Source organism: Castor canadensis, chromosome 6 (assembly GCF_047511655.1).
Source record: "Castor canadensis chromosome 6, mCasCan1.hap1v2, whole genome shotgun sequence".
Lineage (NCBI taxonomy): Eukaryota > Metazoa > Chordata > Mammalia > Rodentia > Castoridae > Castor > Castor canadensis.
In genome coordinates, this window is record NC_133391.1 from 139,435,497 (window position 1) to 139,461,057 (window position 25,561).

The window sequence follows — 25,561 nt, forward strand, 5'->3', positions numbered from 1 at the left end:
TACCAAATAGAGACAGATACTCTAATTATGCATCACACATTCTCCTACATCTAGAGATTTTGATATAATTGCAAAGAAAATCTAGAATTCTATCAAAGACAGAATCTTTACTGGCACTTGGCACTTAGATAAACAAAGAGGTAGCTTAAAAAGTGTCACCATTTCTCTTAAATGTTATCAAATTACATAATTCCTCAAAATATGCTGCAGTTTGAAAAATACCTATTCTTATAAACAGTTAAGACAGATTAATTTATTTCGTGGTAGAAGATTATAACGAGATAGAACTCATTACTATGTTACCAGTGTTAATAATTTTAGCTTTTTGTCACCAGAGACAATTGGTACATCACTTGCAAACATGATAAACTCATTTTATTAGTTAAATGGTTGAATTCCACTCAAGTGCACTTAATACAATACTACACATTATAAACTGATTGAAATTAAAGAGATCTCCAATTGGAAATATGGGGCTTTCAAAAATACAATTAATATTAATTTCAAGTTATCTGTTTCATTGAATATGTAAAGCAAATGATTTGTTTCCAGCATCTCTTAAAGATTATCTATTCTTTTCATATATGAAAATAGAAGTGAGAAAATCTAGAATCTGAAATAGTTCAGTCTGAAAAATTGAAATGGATTTGTCATGATCAATTCAGACGATGGTAAAAACTCAAGGGAACAAGTCAGGAATTGTTAAGTTTCAAATTAATCACATTTGCTAAAAAAACATAAATGTAGGTACCTGCAATGCTCATTTTTCAGACACAGGCATAATGCAGTCCTGAAATCCTACATATTCAACTTCTGAGAACATTTCTGATTATTGAAATGGAATTAAAAAATCCAACAGGATTACATCTAAAATGAGGCTGTTTTTTCTCCTTTTATAAAAAATACTTTTACTTCTTAACACAAAAAATATGCACAGATAGATGCTTAGAATTTTCAATCCCTTTTTCCAATTGCAGGTTTTCTGCTCTTGAAAAATCCCCCTCAATCTACTTGCTTCTTTCAGTCTTCCTTTTCTTCCAAGAGCTTTGCTACAGATGTGTATCAGCCACATGTACTTATACTGTGCCTTTTCCTACAATACAGAGGTTGCTTTATTAGGCACTGGCTTGCTTTTTTAACAGTTACTTCTGATAGGATTCTCTAACTTTTGCCTGCAGTGCATCACATGTCTTCTTGGCATCACCTAGAAGCATGGCTGTGTTAGGTTTGTAGAAGATTGGATTGTCCACTGCAGCGTAGCCAACACCCAATGATCTCTTCATGACAATGACCTAAGAACCAAAGATTAAATGAGAGAATATGTTCAACAGACCTGGTAAGAATATTTGAAGCATACAAACATTAGCCTTCCCTAACTTTGTTTTTCTTATTGTTGTTGCTGTTATTGTTTTAATTTGTACATTCGTTTTTGAATACTTCAGATTTATCTTTAAGACATATGAAAACATAAAATTGATCATTTTTATAGAGTACTAGATGATGTTTCAATACACATATACATTGTGTAATGTTTAAATCAGGTTAAAGATATCGATCTCCTCCAATATTTATCATTTGTTTATGGTGAAAACATCCAATCTCCTTCCAGCTTTTTGAAACACACAGTACAGTATCTATAGTCACCCAACTATGCAAACTCAGCAGAAATTCTACCCTAACTGTGAACAAGGCTTGTATTACTACTAACTCTTTAGTATAGAGACTTTTTAAATACACCAAGAATATTTCTAAATGTATGTTTACATTGTGATAATGTTAATTTTTAAAGTATGCCTATACGGACTCATATCCATTAGAAAAAAAAAAGTCATGTTAACAATAGTTTATCTGAGTGATAAGATTACCTCGATTTTTTTTTCCTTATCCTTTTCTCTTTAATGACAATGAATAACATTTTCTAATCAGAATGTTTTAATTTATTATCATTATTATTTCTATCACTTTAAAATATGTAAGAAAGTTCTAGGGCATAAGGCCAAAAAAAGCAAATCAGCTTCTATCAAGGACAGAGCTAATAACTAACAGAATGCTCTCACTGAACACAATGAAAGGGGTAAGTGGATCTATAATACTGATGTGGTATTAGTATTTATAATGACATGAATTATGGGTATTGCTGTCCTGCTGAATCTCAAGTCAGTTCTTAATGAAATTAAAAGACTTTCTGTGAGCTCCTAGGACATGAAATCTATTCAAAAATGAAAGCAATGAAAATTTATTCATATATTACATAACATTACTATAGCAATGCACTTTGTATACTCTTAAATATTGACTATGGATGCAATAATATTCCATATACACATGAACAAGTATATCTTGTATATACTCAGTCATCTCAAATACTAAGTTTTAAACTCATATATTCACAGCAAAAAGAAACAAAATTAAGGGGGGAATGTACTTTATGTTATTATAAATCTTAAAATGCAGACGTGACTTGGAAGTGCTAAAGAGATGTACCCCCCTCTGTGGCAGAGGAAAATTTACAAGTCTTTTAGTTCTCCAAAATCTAGCAATTAGTTATTTTCAGGACTAATATGCATGAGTAAAAGCCTCCTTCTTTATTCCATGTTAGTGTTTGGATTTCTAAATCACCTTTCTGCTAGACACTCCATAACAACATACAAACTCCCCTTCAAAAAACAATAAATTAAAAAAATGTGCTCCTCTTCGTAAGTGAAGGCGTTGATACTGACTCACTGCCCCAGAGGGAAGTCATCTGCTTCCCTGGGCTTGATCTGGAATGTGCCAGACTCATTCCAAAAGCTCACAGCTTTTTTCAGCTGTGGTTACAGATTTTGTTAATCCACCCACATAATCTCATCTGGTTCTACTCATGACAAGGCATTCACTTGGGTTCTCTGGTGGCCAGAGAACAGACAGAAGCTGGACACAGGACACAAGGAAGTAGGCCCTAACCATGTTCTTACTTGTGAGCCTCTTAAAGGCATCATAATTTCTCATCAAGTGACTTTACAAAGTTCTGTTTACATATTTCAAGTGGCCTTTGATAATCAGAATAAAATACAAGTCTGAAAATTGTACCTGCTTTGATTTCCAGACCTCAAGGACTGGCATGCCTGCAATGATAGAGTTGGGATCTTCTTGAGCAGCTGAATTAACAGTGTCATTAGCTCCAATTACAAGGACCAAATCAGTGTCTACATTAAGAAAAAAGAAAAAACAGAAAATACAAAGGGGTCACTTTCACTTCTTTCAGGCAAATTGTAGTGATCTGACTTCATAATGGCAACAGTAACAAAAACTAGTATTTAAGATACTCACTTGTGCCAGGCACTTTACAAACAGCTTTATCAGAGCGGTTAGTCAACATCGCAGAGCTAAAAACAACCAACAGTTGGTCCTGCGCAGAACTTGATCAACTTGACTAAACCCTTCCCCTCCCAATGGATCTACTTAATCTGACTTTTTATTTCTTTTATTATCTCAAAATTATGTGGCTATTCACATGATTTTATAAGATTTATATCCATTTTAAACTTTTAAAATTACCAATTAAGATGCACTCTAATGTCTAAAAGACAATGGTCTAAAAAGTCTGTATTGTATTAAAGTTGTGTCCATAATTTCTGAAACTGGCTGATTTTACACATAATTTAAGAACAGTGATATTAAAAAGGGGATAAAATTAGAATGGACTAAATTCTCTCTTTAAGGAATATGACTTAAACTACCTTAGGATGTTGCCAAAGCATGCTAAACACACACATGATGTCATGATTTTTTCTAATAAACAGTGTTTTTTTAAGTTTATACTGGATACATGCCAGAGGGAACTGATCTAATTTTAACAAACATGATCTTGGGCCAAATGTCATCACCATTCAACATCTACCCAATGATAGCTATAAAGCATAGCACCTTATCTCATGAAGTCCTAGTTCTAAAAGAAGAGAAAAGAAAAAAAGAGAGAGAGAGAAAGAAAGAGGGAGAAAGAAGGGGGAGAGAGAGAGAGAGAGAAGAAAGAGGGAGGGAGGGAAAACAAAAGAACAAAAGAAAAAATGCTTCACTGACCATGAATTAATAAATCAAACACCAGTAAAATCTCAGACACTGGCAAGAATCAGACACCAACTCATCAGCAGAAGCATTCTGTTAATGAGAAGCCTGTGTTAAGTATCAAGTTCAAGGTCACGAGCTACTGAGTCAGTTCCTGGATTCAAAAGCCAGGTCTGCCAGGTCTAAGATTCATCTGTGTTCACATACTAGGACTGTCACCATCCTTCAGTTGTTCACAGAGAAACAAAATTTAACTGTGCTACTTACAAATCTTATGCACCTTATTCAATACCATCTTTCATTCAGTTAATTTTGACTGCCTAACTATATACAGACGATTCTTCCTCTTACTTGTCAGTCTTCGCTAATTACACAACTGATATTCTAGGCCTGACATCACTTTATGCACAATAAGAATGTTAAACTTCATGACAGTTCCATCACTTACCTGGGAAATCATGGTTGATCTCATCCATTTCCAGCACAATATCATAGGGCACCCCAGCCTCAGCCAGAAGCACATTAAGCTGACCAGGCATTCGGCCTGCAACTGGGTGAATTCCAAACCTGGACATGAAACAAATGAGCAGCTGGCCTTACTTGATAGGCCAAACCGTACAGAAACCCCAATATCACCTCCAAATCTGTACACTTTGTTCTTGGCACTTCTGCTTTCTCCTGGTACTATCTGATCTCTACAGGCAGAAGTACAATTAGTCCAGATATATAGTCAATCTACAAATGCTGAAGTTGTAGATTTAACATCTTAGTATACAAAAACTATGACTTCCCTCATAAAAATAAGAGCATAACTTTGAAACCTGACTCTTCCTTTCAGCAATATGCCTTTCAACAATGAACTTTCTTTTTTTTTTATTCATATGTGCATACAATGTTTGGGTCATTTCTCCCCCCTTCCCTACCCTCTCCCTTACCCTCCCACCCCCTCGCTACCTGGCAGAAACTATTTTGCCCTTATCTCTAATTTTGTTGAAGAGAGAGTAAAAGAATAATATCAATAATTAATAAATAATAGTCCCTGACATTTAAAAGCATATGTTCTCTCATGATAATTTCTGACAAATCCTACATCTTTAAAAACAATAAATCAATCTGGAATTAAATGTTTCCAGTGAAAAACCAATATTATTCCATTAGAAGTTGATGCTACCCTCAAAGGTGGGAAAATAAACTATTATCATATTCATGATGTTAAATCCCTCTGTAATCCTTCAGAGAATGACATGAAAACTTTACTCCACATCACAGATGAAATGTAAGGAACACACTGGGATATTTAAAAGACAGCGTGGGTAATGCAGAATCAGAGTTCCACATTCAAGTCAAAAGAAACTGAAGCATCATCAACCAATTTCTTTCAACTACAGATACAACAGAATCTTTAGTTTATTAATCCTACCTCTTACCCACTGTATCTCTCCATACTGGGAACAGAATCTGCCACATAGGAAGAGCTCATAAAAAGTGAGTAAATAAGTGGATGATTTAATGAAGAAATGCATTTATAGTATTGCTTGGCAGGGATCCACACAACCTCAGCTTAAATACAATGACCAGAAACTTAACTCCCCTCTAAGGTCTAGTTCATTACTATAAGCATACATATATATGTGTGTGTGTGTTCATTCATATATCATGTGTATTTATTCATATTAAACCAAAAATAAATAAATTTTATATGTGTATACACATAAAGATATATTAAGCAAAAGACAAATTACATCTAATTGTTTTCCAAGATCTATAGTTTTGCTGTGCAGAACCACTCTCACTTTCATATGTAAATTTCTTTCAGCTGTCTCTAGGATGCCCACTAAGCAAAACATCCTTAACTCTTTCAACTCTTCAATGAATGACAGGACTTCCTGACCACTGCTGTTTTAGCCCCCAAAGGACTATAAGATGCTGCATGTGATCTGGATGCACAAGGCACAGAAAGAAAACCACATCCTCAGATCCCTCATTGGTAAAGCCTAAGTCTGTATTAGTATTTATGGCTGCTACAGCTTATTGCTGGATTCACACAAAACTTACAGTCATTTAAGATGCCCTGTTACATTTCACATGGAATGATGCCAAGTCAGCCTCCAAGCTCCTAACACAGGCCCTGGTGTGAGAACTGACTACTCCCTCCCAAAAAGAAAACCTGAAAGGAGCTGTAAAAGATGGCCATGTATTTTTCTCACATAAGTGATAGGATTTTCTACATCTTTAAAATTAATAATGAAGAGCTTAAATTATTGTAATTAGAGGAGAAAGACATCAAGTGACAGGTATTCCCTTTTATCAAACTCCTAGCTATACAATTTCCCATCTAGGATCACTGAATGTTCCAAAATAACCTATCTATATTTTAAGAAAAATAGAATCTTTAGATGTACAAGGAAATGAAACAGCTATTTCTAGATGAAGGTACAATAGGTAATCACTTTATTTCTTCATTTCTAATTTTTTTTCAAATTTTCTATGAGGATATGTACTTTTTATAATGGAAAATTTAACTTTTCATTTAAAATAAATTAACACTTTGTGCTTTATGTTCTGTTACATTCTGTAAAGTGATTTCTCATTCATTATTTCATTCTATCCCTAATAATCTTTAACAATCTCCATCTGGAATTAGGATTTAGAGCAGCTGATTTAAATTTAGTACCTAGTTAAACTAGCATATGGTTTGGAATAATGGCTAATACTGATGGGGCATGGAGTGAAACAGGGTCTCGTTATGTAGCCCAGGCTGGCTTCAAACTCAGGATCCTCCTGCCTCAACATTCAGAATACTGGGATTACAAGTGTGAAGCACCACAATAGGCTGAGTACTGACTTTTCCATATGTGTTATGTGGTTTGCACAACTTCTTTTTAGTAAATAATGAAGATGGGATTCAAACCTAGCTTCTTTGTTACAAACTATAAATTCAAAAATTAATAGATACTTCATGGTTGAACAGACACAGGGGGAAAAAAGGCCTTTTAGGATGTAACCTGTCGATAACAAAGCTAAAATAAGAGCAAAACTTTACTTTATTAGGTGTCCTATAATCCAAGTTGCCACCTATGCTCCAGAAAAAATCAAATAGTAAGAGATGCATAGAGCAAGGTTTGCGGAAGAGGAATAACCAGAAATTCCACACATCATTCTTCCAGTACCTCCATATGTTCACCAACCTACAAACTCTCTGAGGGAGTGGTACATGGAATTTGGCTGTTCCTGAGATGCATCGTGTATAATCATTTGGCAAATATAAGTAAAGTGTTCCTCTGGAGTTTGTGAGCTGTTCTAACAAATTATTAACCCTGAGAAGGGTCTGATTGGTTAGAAGCATAGGTAGCAAACTGAGACTTGTGACTGGCATTTGAAGTGGGAGAAATCTTGTGAAACTCAACCTGTGAAGTCTCATACTCAGTTTGGGTAGTTGGTGTCAAAATTGAACTGAATTATAGGACACCCAGTATTGGGAGCTACAGAATTGGTTTTGGTGTCAAAAACCCCACAAATTTGGTATCAAAAGTGTTGTGAGAAGAAACACTATCAGACCATCCCTACACTAATTTGGGAGGAATCAAATTCCCCAGTTTAAGGGGTGCTTATAAATTATTTGCTTTGTAATGGATTAGAGGCATCATTTCGCAACCATGGTATTGGTACTAGTCTATGTTCAATGGGGGTCAGCGAGAAAGAGGCTCAATAATTAGAGCAGAGGTATACCACCAGTTCAGTCCCAAGTGGATTCAACTTCTAACTGCAAAGGACAGTTTGCAGTGGTCATGATGAAGACAGTTATAGCAGCCAAGACAGCCCTTCATTTATGGAAGGTGGGATAAGGGTCCCTTCCAACAGTTTTAACCACTAATAAGAGAAGCAGCTCAGGTATAACCCAGGATTTCTAGAACACCTGAATGGTGTTGCTTTACCTTGATCCTATACTATTAATTGCCTCTCAAATTCTTCATGTGTTCTTTTTGAGATGTTAATAGTAATCTTGGACAACAAAATTTTCTCCATGTTTCCCAATCTTTCTGATTTTTAAGTGTTTCCTACTTTCCTATTTCCCAAAATCTGAATAGTGAGGCTTAACAAAGATAAAGAACGTGCATTACCTGACACTTAAGGTCTGTCTCAGTTTCATATTGCTACTGTTAAGTAACTATGACAATTTAGTATCTCAAAACAACATATCCTTTTTACTTTACAGTTCTGGAGATCAAAAATCCAAAATCACTTTCCCAGAGCTGAGAAATCAAGATGTTGGCGGGCTTTAAGGGAAAATGCATTCCTCATCTTATCTGCCTTTTGGAGTCTACTCCCATTCCTTGTCTTGGGCCACATCATTCCAACTTCTGTTTCCACTGTCACATTTCCTTCTCAGACTTGAAACTTCCTGTCCCCCTCCTATATGGATCCCTGTGTCCAACCCAAATAATACAAGATAATCTCCTTAAGCTCAAAACCCTCACTTTATAAATGGATGGTACTGGAGAACATCATCTTAGTGAAGTTAGCCAGGTTCAGAAGGCCAAAAATCATATGTTCTCCCTCATATGTGGATTATAGACCTAAAACAAATGCAGTAATATTATTGGACATGGGTCACACACTAAGGAAAGAGCGTGTACAGAAGGAATAGGGAAAAGGAAAGAAACCTAAAACTTGAAAGTGTTTGACGTGCCCACTGTAGAGGAGCTAATAAAGTAATCTTAAACTGACAGAGGCCACTATGGGAAGGTGACCAGGAAGTAGTGAAGAGGCCTGGTAGAGATAAACCAATTCAGATTGTAATACACATGTGCATGGAAGCAAAGCTAGGAATCTCTCTGTATAACTATCTTTATCTCAAGCTAGCAAAAATGCTATGTCTTTCTTATTATCACTTATGTTTTCTCTTCAACAAAAGTGGAGAAGAGGGAGTGGGGGAGGGGGAGGAAGTGGAGGGGCAGTGGGAAAAAATGGCCCAATGTATTCACATATGAATAAATGAATAAACAACTTTTTAAAACCTCACTTTAATCAAATATACACAGTCCCTTTTGCTGTGTAAAGTAACATGTGAGGTTTTAAGGATTAGGATATGAACATCTGATGGGAGGGGTCATTATTTAACCTACCTCAAAGCTTCCTTTTCAGTCCCAAAAGTCCACAAGCTAGGGTCTCTATTGTAGCTGAATAATCTAATATACCCTTTGTGATTTACTTTTGGATTTCGATTTTGTGTGCTTCCCTTGATTCCAGTATTTTTTATTTAATTTAATTTTTTAAATACTGCCTTTGTCATCTTTAAATTAATTTATCTGGCTACCATCTTTATGCTTTTACAGCAGTGTCTTGAACCAAGTAAAAAATGAAAGTCCTCTAAACATATTAGTTCTTATTCTAATGTCTTGATTAGCTGCAGACTGCATAAAGACAATGTTTCTATTCCGCTAGTTGTCATAGGTTAATAATCACCAAACTGAATATCCCGAAGGACAGATCATTTTATATCTGTTTGCATAACTTATTATACCAAGCTGTAAGACTCAAAGTTCAGAGAAAAATACATGTCAGATTATTAAAAGAGAATGCCAATGTTTTAGGAGAAATAAGAGAACACACTCAAATTTGTAGAAATGTATATGCATACTGATGAGTCAGTGTGAGTTTGCAACAATTCTGGCCCATGTAACTGGCTAATGTCCAGACTATGTATTAAAATTAATTATATTAGACACAGGCTGGCCATGACCAGCAATTTCCAAGAAATTATGGCCAAAGCTCATCAATGTTCCATCATCCCATGAAGCATATCCAAAATTCTGAAATTCAAAGTCTTTTAGTTCTTCCCTTTAAATAATGAAAACGATCGTTTATCATGCACATGCTTAAAAACAGTCAGCTATCCCTAACCATGACATAATCCACAGAAGGAAAATAACTACTCAAATTAGATCACAGAGAGATCTTCCATGCTCTCAAAACCCTTTCATTATGAACCCCTCCTCACCTTACGACATGGCTATGCTCATCCAACTGAGAGCTCCTTGAGTATACGACCCATGTTATCTTAATCAGTCCCACAGTACCTGGCACTCTATTGCAGGTACTCAATTAAAAGAAGAGAGGGAAGGAAGGGCTTTTAAGCAACATAGTGCTCCAGTAAGTTACACTCATTTATAAACTCTACGTCTCTTTTTAAAGAAAGAATTTAGGGAAGCCAAGAGTGATGCTGTACACAAGTAAAATTCCAACACTCAAAAGACTGAGAAAGATCCTGAGTTTGAGGCCAGCCTGAACTATATAGCCACACAAAAACAAAAACAACAAAGGTCCAGGCATGGTGGTTCATGCCAATAATCCCAGCTATTTAGGAGGCAGAGATCAGGAGGATCACAGTTTGAAGTCAACCTGAGCAAAATGTTAGCAAGTCCCCATCTCAAACAACAGCCAGTCATGGTGGTGCGTGCCTATACTCAGAAGTCATAGGTAGGAGAATCACAGTCCAAGGCTGGCACCAGGCAAAAAGCAAGATGCTATGTGAAAAAAAATAACAAAGAAAAATGGCTAGGGGTGTGGTTCAAGTGGTAGAATGATTATCTAACAAACAGCAGGCCTTGTGTTCAAACCCCAGTAATGATAAAAGGGGGAGGGTGGTGAAAATGATCCTTCCCTAAAAAGACTTCAGGAAAATGGGGTAAGGTGGTAGTTGAGAGTTTAAGGTTACAAAAGCACTCGGGCAATTTACTTTTGTGCTCCTGTTTACTCGTGTACACAATACAACTGATAACAGAATCTCTTCTGAGGATTATTGTGAGATTTAAGGGAGACAGTTCATGTAAAGAGTTTTCCATACAAAATGCTTTGGACTAGCATCTGACAGATAAAGAACTTCAACAAAAGCACATCGCAATTATACTATTCTATTCAAATACATTTTGATAATATAAATGCTCAACTATAATTTTTCACATAAATTCATATTTTCTAATGCTCACCTAATACAAAGAATCACACATTTTCACATTAAAACAATGTTTGTTTTATACAAACACATTCTAGGTTGTTTTTCTAATTTTTAACTTGAAATATGAATAAATTATCTATATAGTCCAGTGAAAGTCAGAAGGTCTTTGTACTTTCAACAACGTCAAAAGAGTAGAGAAGCTATATAGTCAGTGCAGACTGATGCTGGTAACTACAGACACTGGATTCACTGGGTACTTGGCCATAACTAACATTCAAATACACATTTATGCTGGGAGGAAAATTTCAAAAGGCCATTTATAACCACTCAATAACCACTATTAGACAAAAAAAAGAAAGAAAAGGAACGTGGAACATGGCTTTACTTGAGAGATACAAGTGTCGTCATTCAAGTTAGGGTAATCTTTAGTATCTGAGACAAGAAAAAACAGCACTTTTTGTTATTTCCCTCTCTCAAATAAGAAAATGATAATGTCTTTCATGGAACATTATATAATGAAAAACAGTTCAAACCTGAGTCAGTAATTAAGCATAGACCCAGGCACAGTTTTTAAAAAGTGCAATAATCTACTATAATCAAACAACCTGATCTTCCAAGCCTTTTAAATCCAGAAGGAATCAAAACAACCTATTGGTGAGTGCTGAGTAATGGGATAAAATTTGGGAAGGAGCTATTCAAAAAGCATCACTGTGATAGCATCTTTTATAATCCATGATGACATAAGCTCCATTAGTACAGTTTTTTGCAACCCACATTACATTTCAGATACCACATGTTTCAAGGGGCACAACATGAATGTCCATGACCTCAGGCTGCGGAGACAACATGTCCTGAGCAGGACGGGTCTCAGTAGTTGTTCGTGGGCATGTGGGGCTATTAAAAAATACAAGACATTCACCACATGACCCAAAATCATTGACAACACCAAAATCAACCACATTTTCTTTTTAGCACCATGGAAATATCCAGATCTAGGTCAGTAATGAACCATTAGGAATAGTTTATTGAATTAGCATTCTAATTCAACAATTAGACAAAGACACAGTTGGGCCCATTTTTAAATACTGACAGCGTTTGACCCATTTTCAGCCTGTTGCTATTTTACATACTCAAAAGGATCACCAGATATTCTCTGAAAAGAAATTCTTTACAACCTTCAACTGTTTGGTTATATGTTTTGGGAGTCACTGCACAAAGTGGATTCCTATACTCAGGATATTTAAAGGATTAATTTTATTTTACTGTGCATTACATTTCAAAATCAAACGTATATAGGTCAACGTATATGGATACGATTTTAGCATTTCTGCTTTCCCAATATCATCACCCCACAATTTTCCTACATATATTAACCCCTTAAGAGGTTGACAAATTAACCAGCAAAAAGAGGGCTCATTTGTTGAAATCTTACTCCTCTAGTTTTAAAATCATAGATATTTATAAATCAATAAAACTGTTGTTGTGAATACAAGTCATTTTATGTTGCCTCAGCTTTCATTTTGAAGAGAGGGTTAACTATCTCCTACAAGAAGCAGAGCTTAGTCATCTTTGACAGTCCCCAGCTCTCTGCCTCCTCCTCCCTGTGGTCGAACCAGGTATCTGCCTATACAAACACCCACCTATGGGACATATAAATGCAATCTTGGTGACTCCCCCCCACCAACCACCACACCCTGCATGGACTGTGTACACATGCTACTCTGTAGTAACATCATAGACCCAGTGTCCTCATGGGGACACTGCTAGGATACTGACCCACATCCCAACAAAGACTTTCGCATACAGGTTCTCCTCTTTCTTGCTTCCCACCTGCTGGTTGAACATGACATCCACCCTCCAATCTTCCTGTTAGCCCTCATCTTACACCCCTCTTCTCTCTTGGATCTGTAATAAAATCTGCCTATTATATCACACGTTTTGTTGGGCTGCCTCTTTTGTGTCTCACCTGATACCTCAACCTAACTCTCCTACTGTCAGAGCTCCCCCAGAGAGTGGCCATTATTAAACTGTGCACAGGTCAGACAAGAGCCACAAGGGTGTCTACCAGTCTAAGCAAGTTCCCTGTGTGAGGCACACCTGGGTCACAGACATCAGGGGACCACCAGAATACAAGTGTCCCATAAAAGGCACACTGTAAACATCCACTACCACTAACCCTAGAGCCTGTCAGGAAAGGGCTAGGCTTCATAGTTACCCTTTTAAGAGACAATGAGACTAAAGTAGAAGAAAAATCACAACAACCTTAATGGTGAAAATAGACCTTAAAATTCCTCCAGTCCAGTTGCTTCCTGGGGCAGGAATCCTTTATTTGGTATTATACCATTTATGTTTACAGTGTTCTCTCACAAAGCAGGATGGAAGTTCCACTGCAGGTGCAGTAAAGAATACTTCAAGGACCTATACATCCTGTGTTTGCATGTGACAATGACCCATTCTGAGGAAAGTCCATGGAGGTAACAAAAGAATGTGCTACTCAAACTCAATTGTTTTGACATTTAACTATGCATTTCACCTGTGAAAAATATTACAGACTAAAAAGGCAAGTTTCTTTGATTTATCACATACTGATCAGAACTTCCAGTTGACAGGTACAGATTCCTTATTAAAAGCACAAAGGAAAGTTGCTTTAAGTATAATTTCAATAAATCAGTTTAGAATAAAACTTTCTAAAACACGAAGTCAGCATGGTAAAAGTTACCTAAATTATCCTAAGTAGTGAAAAGGTAGGGACTAACTGCATTGGGGTTATTCTATCTAGCTGAAGAGAAACACAGTAATGAAGTGAAACAAATTTTCCCTTGGGCCAGGCATAGTTTGTCATACCTGTAATCTCAGCTGATTAAGAGGATCACAGTTCTAGGCCAGCCTGGACAAAAAGGTTTGCAAGATCCTATCTCAACCAATAAACTGGGCATGCCAGAACATGCCTGTAATAATCTCTGCTTTCCCACAGTTCTAGGCCAGCCTGGACAAAAAGGTTTGCAAGATCCTATCTCAACCAATAAACTGGGCATGCCAGAACATGCCTGTAATAATCTCTGCTTTCCGGGAAGCACATATAGCAGGACCATGGTCTGAGGCTCATCCTGGGCAAAAATGCAAGACCCTGTCTGAAAACTACCTAAAGCAAAAAGGGCTGGAGAATTGGCCTAAGTGCTGCCTCACAAGCACAAGGTCCTGAGTTCAAATCCTAGTAGCAAAAAAAATCTTCCTGACAGGGCAGTTGCTATCTGAAAAAACTGATTAATAAGAGAGGCTTCTTAAACAAAACGAAAGACACCCAGCTTTTTAAAATTGTGAAAGTCTTTAGAAGGAGTAATTCAAAGTCACTCATATAATTCCACATAAATTCATTTAATTTCTGATAACTTTCCAACAGACAGAATTAGAAAAGGCCTGGTGCCTTTCTTTCTTTCATTTGAAAACAATTAAGGGCTGAATTGATGCTCTTGGTTCTGATATCTGGTATTCATCCACATCCTTCCCTTCTTCAGAAAAATAGCTATGAATAGCCAAGAGCTTGTTAAACACCTCAGAAGCATAATCAACCTTGTTTTATGAATGTGAATATGGATATGTCTGGCAGGCTATGGTTGCATTTTTCATCTATCCATGTGGCCTGTGACACTTGAGGCCCCCCCCACAAAGAGAAGAGAAGTTGTCTACAGAGGATTAGGTACAATGATCCAATGCTAACCTGATGTGCACTCCTAGACAGCAGCAGACAACGCTACCTTTCCCACTCTGAGCAGATTAATTACAGATTATGCTCACAGCTGGCTTTTCTACAACTGAACCAAATCCTGCTACCAAGCCCAGAATAGAGACTGCATAACTACTGACACTCTTATTTCCAAAATAATTAACAAGACCATGAACAATTATATCATAGGAACAACTAAAATTCAATTTGTGAATAATGTTCTAGAATATTGTATTCTGGCATATTGAAGAGAGGTAGTTAAAATTATGCATGATTTCATCCTTCTGCCTGAATAACTTTAATGATGCTGTTGAATGGCTCTTGGGATGCAATAGCTAATGAGCACCATAAAATAAAATTATAAGCAAGATACAGAATTTGAACATGAAATTAGAAGAGGGGTTTTTTTTTATTTATACTCTACTCGGTACACATGAACCTCATTGAATAAACTCAACACAAAGAGTTTATTATAATACTTGAACTAGAAGCCAGAAATCACCCTGATGGTCAGAGACATGGCTTCATCCAGCATCCCAGACCTCCTGGCATGCCAGGGCCAGGAGGGTCTAAGGAATGGGCTCCAGCATGGTCCGGCTGGAAAAGACTTTACAAGCACCAAAAGTCCTGGCCTTTAGCATGGTCTTCACCACACCAACATGCTAAGGACAGTGGAGAAGGCTAAAAACTGTAAATTGAAAACTTCATTTGCTAGAAACTTTGAACTTTACAGACACCTTTGACTGGAGACATTACTGGCATCCTATATGACAGGTTTGACATGTATGCAAATGAATGGACATACTTTCTTTTTATTCTTTTTTTAATTGTGCTGGGGGTACACTGTGTCATTTACAAAAGTTCTTACAAAATATCATACCTGAATTCACCCCCTCCATCACGCTCCTTTATCTCTCTCCCCCATTGCTGGAATAGTTTCCACTTACAAACACATATACATGATATTTGCACCATATTCACCCTCCTACACTCTTTCCCAACATCCTCCCCCTCTCTGGTACCAACCCCCCAGCTAGGACCCATTCCTCCTGTTCTCAGATTTTGTAAAAGAAGAAACAAAATGACATTTCTGGTTGTTTAAGATAGCTACACAGGGAGTTTCCCTTGACATTTCCATGTGTATGTATGTATTATAACCTGAATTGGCTCATCTACTCTATTTTTCTCCTTTCTACTTTAGTCCCCTTCTTATGTACACTTACTTTCTTTGATTTTTCCTCTTTACCACCAAAAGTTTCCCTCATTTGCCCATTACACAAATACTCTCTATCATACTCAACCTCTTTCTATGCTTTTCATGTATGTCTATGTACACACATACACATATTAAACCATTAAATTTAAACCATACAACTTTAAACACATTTTAAAAATTCATATGTACATATATACCTGTTTTTACACAGATATACATGCATATATACATACATGCACATTTTTTAACCTGAAAAAAAATTCATGTTATGAGTAGTACAGAAAATTAAAACTTTTCTTTAGGCAGTTAAATTACTCCTCTCCTTTATATTCCTACCCTAACTCTACTCTACTTGGCTTACTTAACATACCATCATATTAAATGGAACTCATTAATTTGCTTGTTTTCTTCATTACTATAAAATTTTGAGAATGAGAGCTAAGCTTATGCAGTTCTCAGTACCTAATAAAAACATTTCTATTAATAAGCTAATTAATAAAAAGAACAGAACATTAATATAAAAGTAATGCATAACATCAGTTACTCAGTCAAGGAAGTTGAAAGTGTTTCCACAAATTCAAAAGACTTCCGTGATAATACAAGCAATGTAATGTGTTAAAGAAAGAAGACCAAGTAATTATTAATTACTAACGAGGAAAAAAATCACACACATTTTTAAGATATACTGATTGGGAAAGCTATCATCTCTGCTTTATAATGAAAAACCTATCATATAATCAATCCAAAAATTGACAAGTAAATATTGGGAGGAAAAAATGTCTGTTCTTGTAGCCTAAGCTTTTTTTCATAAAATGCTTTTCAAGATCCAGCATAAGTTAGGTAAGCTGCACAGGCATTCTGGACAACTGTGAAGCAATGACATCGTTGCCATTAAACAAAGTTGAAGTCAGTGAGCTTTCATAATGTCAACATCCTGAAATGAGTTCTTGTCATGAAATGTCATGCACTTTGTTACAGAACCTCAGGCCTTTGTGAGCATGTTATGACTATGGCCGAAGCAAAGGAAAACAGGAGTGTCTCTAAATCAATCATGGGCCATGAAGCCAGACGACTGTATGACAGTTGCAATTTTTCTTGGCACCACTTGGGCATAACTAATTGATGACAATCGTATGTCCACACTGGCACATTTCCACAGGGGATGTGTGCAAATATGTCACCACATCTGGATGCTAGGCATGCTGGGTCCTGAGGCACAAAGACCTACTAAAACCAGAGGCCCAGCAGCTGTGCTCAATGAACACCAAGGGAGCGCCACAGAGTGATGAAAGGGCTAAATTACCGCAGACTGTAAATACAGATTTATTTCATTAAAATACAAGGTAACTACTGTAGCCATCACTTGTTCAGACAGACATTTGCCTCTTTTTAAAGGCTAGCATCCTTTGTGTGTGTGTACATATATATGTTATTTACATATATATATATATACACACACACACACAAAATCCTAACTTCATCAAGGAAATCTGCATTTCACCTATGAAAAGATGATGACACACAGTATGCAGCAAAATCAACAAAGTGTGTGATTCCCTTTCAGTTAAAAAAAATTCCACACAGAAGCTAGAAAGGAAAAATATGATAGTCTATTGTCATCATGTTTGTAAGAATAGTCCTCTTTCATTTAATTCAAATGCAAGATTTACATAACTTGTTACAAAGCTTACACTGAAAATTCAACATCCTATAACAAAAATACACTGCAACATATTATTATGTAATTATACATTTAATATGGAAGACAAGTGTACATAAATTGGTAATTTTCCCTAACACAAATATAGAAAACAGAGTAAACAATAATTTTATTCTGACTCTACACTACAAAGTATTAACACAATAATAAATTATTTAAAATAAATTTTCAATAATTATGCAAAATGATAAAAAGTTCTCATGAAAAGCTTTCTTTCTATTCACAATATTACTTCAGTAATAAAAACAATTTATAACTGAGAATCCATCCATATATATATATATAGTTGAATCTTCTCATAAATCTTAAATAATTACTTCTCTCATGCAGAGTAAAAGAAATTATCCTACAACAGTAGTTTATCTATGTCCTCACAATAAAACTCTAATTTTTATCAGGTCAGAAACATTTTCCTAGCAATGCTAGAAATCTCTCTGTATAGCTGTCCTTATCTCAACTAGCAAAAAATGCTATGTCTTTCTTATTATTCCTTATTTCTACTCTTCAACGGAACTGGAGAAAAGCACAGAACAGATTCTGCCTGGAAGCGAGGGTGGGGGAGAGGGTGGAGGCAGAGGGCAGGGGGGGAGAAATGACCCAAACAATGTATGCACATGTGAACAAATAAATAAAAATAAATAAAGATGGATGGGGCCCTAGGGAAAAAAAAGAAACATTTTCCTATACCTTTTCTTTTCAGACAATTTTTCTTCATCTCTCTCATTTGTTTCCTTCCTTGTCCTGCCTTCCTTTAGAGCTGCCTAATAATCTTATTTTAAAAATCCTCATATCTGTATCCACCAGTCTAGCACTGGACTGAACTTCCAAGATGTCTAGTTAACCTATGCTGATTGGTGGGTAACGAGAGGTACGCCAAATTAAGCAACCCCTCCCCAGAGGATAACTGAGACGTGAAAGCCATCTCTCTCTATTCGCTAAACATGTACATGGTAAAGGAAGGCATTACTAATACATTAGACTTTTCCACATGTGGATTAAATAAAGAAAATAATTTCTTTTTAGAAAAATCATAAAAGGTTCTTTAATATACCCTTTTCACTTACAGGTCTGCAAATGCTCTAAGTAGCAAAACCATGACTAAAAAGATGGCATCATTTAATATCTTATATGAAAAAAAGAATAAGTAAGTAAAAGGAGACTTCTTATATGATCATTAAAAATAGTTGATGACTTTTCTCATAAATTCATCTAAGATTATCACTTAACATGAAAATCATCCACATCTCAGAGATTCTGGTCCCACCATAACATAGTATCTCAACTCTATGAATTTAAAAAACACAAATTATAGATTTCAGGAAAGGGTGGGAGAGAAATGCAGACAAAAAAGGAAGGGTAAGAAGGAAAAAAAGAAAGGAAGAAATAAAATGCAGCTGGTACAGCTGCTGATGCTAAGACAACTTAGGTACCCTCTGACTTCATCATCTATATCACTTTTACCACCATTGACAGCTGGGACATCCAGGTCAAAGAGTAGAATTCTGCACCCAGTCCAGCACAGGTCCTCCGACTAGGTCTAGGTGCACTATTTGGCTTATTTCTTATCATCTGCCTCCAGACTGTAAGGTTGACATCTAAAGCGATTTTTTTTTTTTTGTAGTGCTAAAGATTGAACCCAGAGCCTCACAAATGCTAAATAGGCACTCTACAACTGACTTATACAAACATTAACTATTTGGTCAACAGATGTTAACAGTTTAGTAAACAACCTAATTCTATTTAATGAGTTATCCTGTCCCACGGATTTATGGTGCATGCATTGTAAATGCTAGTGAACCAGCCTCCCCACTAAAGGAGCAGCAGTGGTCCTACTAAGAATGACTCCAGCTGCTCTCTTCTCTGACTTCAAGTAACAGCAGAGCAACAGAATGGGGTTGCAGAGATGGACAGGACAGGTGCGAATACTGTAATGGTCATCAAGTTCATCGCCCAGTGGCCCTGTTTTTTTTCAAACCCTTTTACACAGGGTCACGGGCCTTGGAATGTAGAGTCCTCCACTTTCTATTCTGCCTAATATCTTCCCAAGAGCAGAGCCCAGTGCCCAAATGGCAAGTAACAGGAATAGATGTAGTGCTAATTCAGATTTCAAAAAGTATAAGGCTTTAGAAAAAGAACATTTTCAGCAATCTTTTCCACCCCAAGAGTTGAGAGCTAAATCAACAAACAATGCCCAGCCCACAGGTTTATTACTGGGACTTACACAAACCTCTCTGGTGGCCCTTTGTTTTTCAATGTGAACAGAAACCAAAAAAAAAGTACAACTTAATGGATTTCAAATGCTTTGCTTGACCTCCTTCCCCAAATCAAACCACAGAGAAACACAACTTTTGTTTTTCCCAATTAATAAATGTCCTAGAATTTGGAACAATCAAATTTTCCTTTCTAAAATGAATCTATATTTAGGTTCAATGTTATTTGCCAGAAGCAGTGAAAACTAAGTAGTAAGAGGCTTAGAGGTTTTTTGACAACTTCATTTTTTTATCTACAATTATATGTGTAAAATGTCACTTTAAAAAACAGTCATCTTTTTTTAAAAAGTCACCTATTTGTATGTCTTCATGCCCGCATCATTATATGAACTGCAACCTCTCACTGTAAACACTTACCTGACCTTTTTGCCTTGCTCAGTGAGCATCTTTACCAAATCAGCAATGGGGTACTGAGCTTTGGCTGCGCAGAGTCCATAGCCTGCAAAGAACACCAAGAACACAGAAGAATGTGTTTTTTATTGTGAAATCTGAGGAATTACAATTTCTCTCTTGATCAAAACATATTACTATGCCAACACAGGCAATCAGTTAACAGGACTAGAAATGAAAGCAAATTTATAATTTGGACTTTAAAAACTATTAGCCTGAATTTGAAATTCAAAACCTAATGATCTCTCCTCAGTCTTTTTTGGGTCTGATGCTGCCAGGTACCCCATGCCCACATACCACACACATAGTTGTCCACATACTCTCTTCTCTCTCTCCCTCTTGCACACATTTTTAAATTCTGCATACTTGGTTTTGATGACACTAAAGTTCTGTGGTTTCCTTCCTAACTTTGTTACTATTCTTCCACAGATTCTCTGAATGGTTTTTTTCTCCTTCTGTTCTCCCTAAATGGCCAAGTTTCCCACAGGGCTTTAAGCTTGTCCAGCACCTCTCATTAAATCTCAGCTCATCTCAGGACTACAACAACCATCTGATGACTCATGTAGGTAAACCTGCCATTTGAGCTCTGTCCAAACTTAATGTCTCAAAAAAAGAAAATTTAAAGTCCTTCCCCACACCTAAGTTAAAATTTTAAAGTTCTCTATACTAGATTTTATTTATTTATTTATTCATTTATTTATTTTATTGTTGTGCTGGGTGGGGGTACATTGTGGCATTTACAAAAGTTCTTACAACATATCAAATGTATCATACTTGAATTCACCCCCTCCATCATTCTCCTTTGTTACGGGTACAATCAGGAAAGTTAGCCATCTTCCTTCTCCTTTAACTCCTACATTTCTTCCATTCTCCCTGTACAATGATTTCACATCTATCCTCATGTTTCTAGCCTGCTTTTCTTCTATTATTATTATTGTTTTTACATTCACTCACATGTGCACAAACTGTTTGGGCCACCTCCTTACCCCCACTTCTGGGCAGAATCTGTTCTGCCCTCTTGTTCCCCAATTTTGTTGAAGAAAATATAAGAGACAATTTGAGATGAAGATAGCTATACAGAAAGATTCCTAGTATTGCTTCCATGCACAAGTGTATTACAACCCACAATGGTTCATCTCTAGCAGAACTCTGCTATTTACTGGTCCCCTTCCCATAGTCACTCCTCAACAGTAAGCACATCAAGCACATTCAAGTTTTAGGTTTCCTTCTCTTTCCCTATTCTCCCCTTAGTGTGTGACCCATGTCCAATAATATTACTGCATTTGTTTTAGTTTTATAATCTACATATGAAGGAGAACATGCGATTTTTTTGCCTTTTGAGCCTATCTTTGCTTAAGACGATATTTTTTAGTTCCATCCATTTACTTGAGAATGACAAAATTTCAATCTTCTTTGTGTCTAGCCCATTTTTCAAATGTCAACATTTTGCTCAAGTTATTCCCTCTGCCATTCCCCATCCATCCTCTAAAACTCAAAACAAATCCTCACTTCCCTACAAACCCTCCTAGGTTTCTATGCCTTTCAATTTACCCATTATCAATGACCCACCTTGCATTATACCTATCTGACTTATTCACAAGATAGAAAATACCTAAAGGACAAGAGTATTTCCTCTACATCTTTGTACCTTTCTACTACAGCACAGCTTCTCAATAGGTGCCACTTTGGGACAATTCATTATGCAGGTGTGTCCCACACATTACAGTACAGTATAGTTCATCTGCTTCTATCTAGTATTGGCAAATAGAAGTCCCATCTTTGTGGCACCCAAAAACCCAAACTCATCTGTTTTAAATGCCCTTTAAAAGTAATACTGTCCCAAATTGAAAGGGTTTTCACCTTAATATTCAATTCAGCTAATGTTTGTTGCTTTTATTTTAGCATGTAACCAACCAGTAAGCTACCCACAAGTCAAATCAGTAGACTTTCTACACATAAGACACCTATGATAGCATGACAGAGTTAAAATCTTGATCTGAAACCAATTGGTTGTCCATAATACTATAACATTCTGTGATTAGAGTGAAGAATCAAGATACAGCTTAGAAAATTGGAAATTGAGGGCTAGTCAGTTAATGTCATGTCTTAGTCAATCTCATGACTTCATCAATGCCATGCAGACTGTTAGAGGCAAAATTAAGAACAAAAAGATGTTACAACTCCCAGACTAAGCTCTTTCTAGTAGGCCATGTTGTCTCGTCTTATTGAAAATCATGTGATTCTTAATGATTTTTTAGATATTCATTTTTGAAAAGAGGACTAACATTTACTGAACAAGTCTAATGAGTGAGCCATACATTTTTTTTACTATATCTAACCTTGATACTAGACCCAAAATTTGCCCATGAGAAAAAATAGCCAAGACTCAACACTGACTTAACACATGTACAGAATCATAGAAAAATATGTCTAGAACCATTATGTCAATTGATAGATTATCTATATGATCCCAAAACATTAACCTAAACTGAGAAAAATCTCAGTATTTCTCTCTTAGTAACTATAGAACTACTACTGTTTCCATTGTTTCCAAAAATGAGGAATTTCCAATTCTACTTTTTCCCTATTACAAGAATTTTGTTTACTTTTTTATTTTAGCTTTTTTTTCTTTACCTGGAGTAATAATAATGCTCTTAGCTTCTTGAATCATGTCAATTGCATTGTCAAGATTGATTTCTGTATGTGTGCCAGAAATTTCCATTGGCTTTCCACCAGCTGTTGAAGTGGTACCATAGCCTCCAAGAATCACATTAGCCAGGGAGCGATTCATTGCCTAAAAAGCAAAATTATCAGCTGTGAGAGTTTAGTCCACAGAACTCTGAAAATGATACATACTTTGTGCATATGATATCCAGAACCATTCAAACAGGTTTATTTGATCATTTAAAGCATTTCCATCAGATAAATTTGAGCCCAAAAATTATTTCAAAATTTTAAATGACAGAGACATCTGAAAACACATCACTTTTTTAGTAATGAGTCAGTTGCACACTGATATATTTTCAGGAAAAAAAATTAAAGAACAAAGCATTTAATGAAAGTTACCAGTAAAATTTAGAAATTTATGAAAAAATAGGATCTACTATTACTGGCTGAGAAAATTTTCTCCATATATTTACATGTATTTCACCAGAGTGATAAAGGACCAAAGGGAATGAGACAAAAAAAATCACAAAGTGACCCTACAGATCTCTGCAGTGAATTCTACCACCAGACACAAGCTGTCAAGAGGCAACAGAAGGAATCAAAATGATAAACACACATTTCATTTAGAATTCTGCTGCCTTCTGAATTCGAGGGAAAAAATAGAGGTTGACACTCTTATTTTCCAAATGCACTACTGTTTCAAGAAATGCTATGCTTAAGTTGTCATAGTAGATAGACTTGTCATTAGGATCCTAAATATTTCACTTGCCAAGAGGTGGATGAATAAGATAAAGGATAAGGGTATACACTGTTTAAATTTATACCCACCCTTTAACTAGCTCAAAGGAGAAAAGTAAAAGAAAGACACTTTGTTCATTGCATGCTCACTTACAATCATCCCACAATGCATTATATGAATGCCACAACTGAAATACATGAAAATAAGTGCTCTGGTTTGGAAAATAATTCATTTGTTTGGAGGTGGGGTGGTAAAAGAAAAAGAATCTAGATATTTTAAGAAACAAAACTTATCTCAAGAATTCAAATCACTTAATGTACATGAGTCAAAGCAGTCATTCTAAATGATTAGAATGGAATTTATCACTTCGGAAAAAAAATCCCCCCAAAATTTTAAAGCTTATCTTAACAGTTGTAATAAGTACATCCACTTTACCACTTAAAGGCTATCAAGCGTCAACTTATTAATTAAAAAAACAAAACAACACTATATAATTTAAAAAAGAAAAAACACCTAGAGATCTTCAAGGATAAGCATTATAGCAGGAGAAAATCATGACCCCCTGTAAGATGACCCAGCCAGAGACACCACTTTGTGCAAATACCTGCATAGCTGCTGAAATATGACGATAAGGCAAGGAGGAGAAAGAACACAGAAGATAGCAAAAAGCGTGCTTAATAAATGCACAAGTTTCAAAGATGATAGATCAAAATATTGTCAGAATTTAATATTACAAACTTTTTGTCAATAATACATAAGGATGGACAATAAAACCATGAACTATTTTGCTATATTTTTCTTAAAATTATTTTTGAAGTTTGCTTATTAGCTTAAAACCTTATCATATTTTTAAAAATCATCTTTAATAAGTATAGACTCATCCTAGACCTATTTAGATTTAATTTATCTGTTGGCTTTAAAGAAATCTTATTATAAAAGAAAAAAAAAGAAATCTTATTTCAGAATGATCACTAAATAGAATAATGCTCGTGTATTAGCTAATGTAAGTGAAATATCTCTTAAGTAAGATTGTCTTTCATCTAACCAAATTAGGGCATGCAGTTTAGTTTGGGTGAGAAAGGGAGTAAGAACTGATCTTCTATTTTTATGATTATTATTTTACTGTTTTTACATTTACTCACATGTATATACACTGTTTGGACAACCTACTCCCCCCAATCCCTCCCGCTTCCAGGCAGAACCTGTTCCACCCTCTTCTCCAATTTTGTTAAAGAAAAATCTTAAAAGATAATAGCAAAGACACAGCATTTTTGCTAGTTTGAAATAATATAACTATGCAGAGAGATTCCTAGCGAGAACCAATCTTCTTTAATGCTCTGCCTGTTTCAAAAACAAGATTTAAAGTGGCTTTTTACAGAATGCTGTGAAGGTAAGATGCTCATGGGCTATAGAAAATATTAAAATAATTTGCTTGGGAGTTTGCAGTCACTACTGCCAAATTTTGTAGGGCTCTTATAGTTGGGGGTTTGTGCTCCCTAGCTGTGGCTGTGTTGCTTTCTGGTAAAGGGGGATAGCTGGTGGCCATGGCCTCTGGGCTAGGATGAACTGTGCTCCCAGTGGGGCTGAGCCTGAGCCATGGGCAGCACAGTGGCAGCAGTTGAGCTACACTGCTGTTGCACGATTTACAGGCCATTGTGTCTTATAAGTCATGAAGAATATGGAGTCTCAAGTAAAACAGGTTTTTCAAAGTCTACCAAAATCTGCCTTCAGTAGTGGCTATTACAGAGAAGAGCTTGAATCCAAAATGACAAACTGGGAAGCAGCATTAATACTAGATTTAAGTTTAATTTATGTGTGTCTCTGAGGTTAAAA

General features: G+C 36.0%; 1 protein-coding gene across 4 annotated transcripts in view; it reads right to left on the bottom strand.

Annotated features, from left to right (window-relative positions):
* Nucleotides 1-353: 353 nt before the first annotated feature.
* The window catches only part of Nnt (nicotinamide nucleotide transhydrogenase), a 95,799-nt gene continuing 70,591 nt past the window's right edge, over nucleotides 354-25,561 (bottom strand). For all 4 annotated transcript variants that reach the window (XM_074077514.1, XM_074077512.1, XM_074077513.1 and 1 more), the window contains exons 18-22: nucleotides 22,957-23,116; nucleotides 20,290-20,371; nucleotides 4,493-4,611; nucleotides 3,070-3,185; nucleotides 354-1,292 (exon numbers count right to left, since the gene is read on the bottom strand). In XM_074077514.1, coding sequence (XP_073933615.1) covers nucleotides 1,143-1,292; nucleotides 3,070-3,185; nucleotides 4,493-4,611; nucleotides 20,290-20,371; nucleotides 22,957-23,116 — 627 coding nt within the window. In that variant the 3' untranslated portion in view covers nucleotides 354-1,142. The remainder of the gene's footprint in view (nucleotides 1,293-3,069; nucleotides 3,186-4,492; nucleotides 4,612-20,289; nucleotides 20,372-22,956; nucleotides 23,117-25,561) is intronic.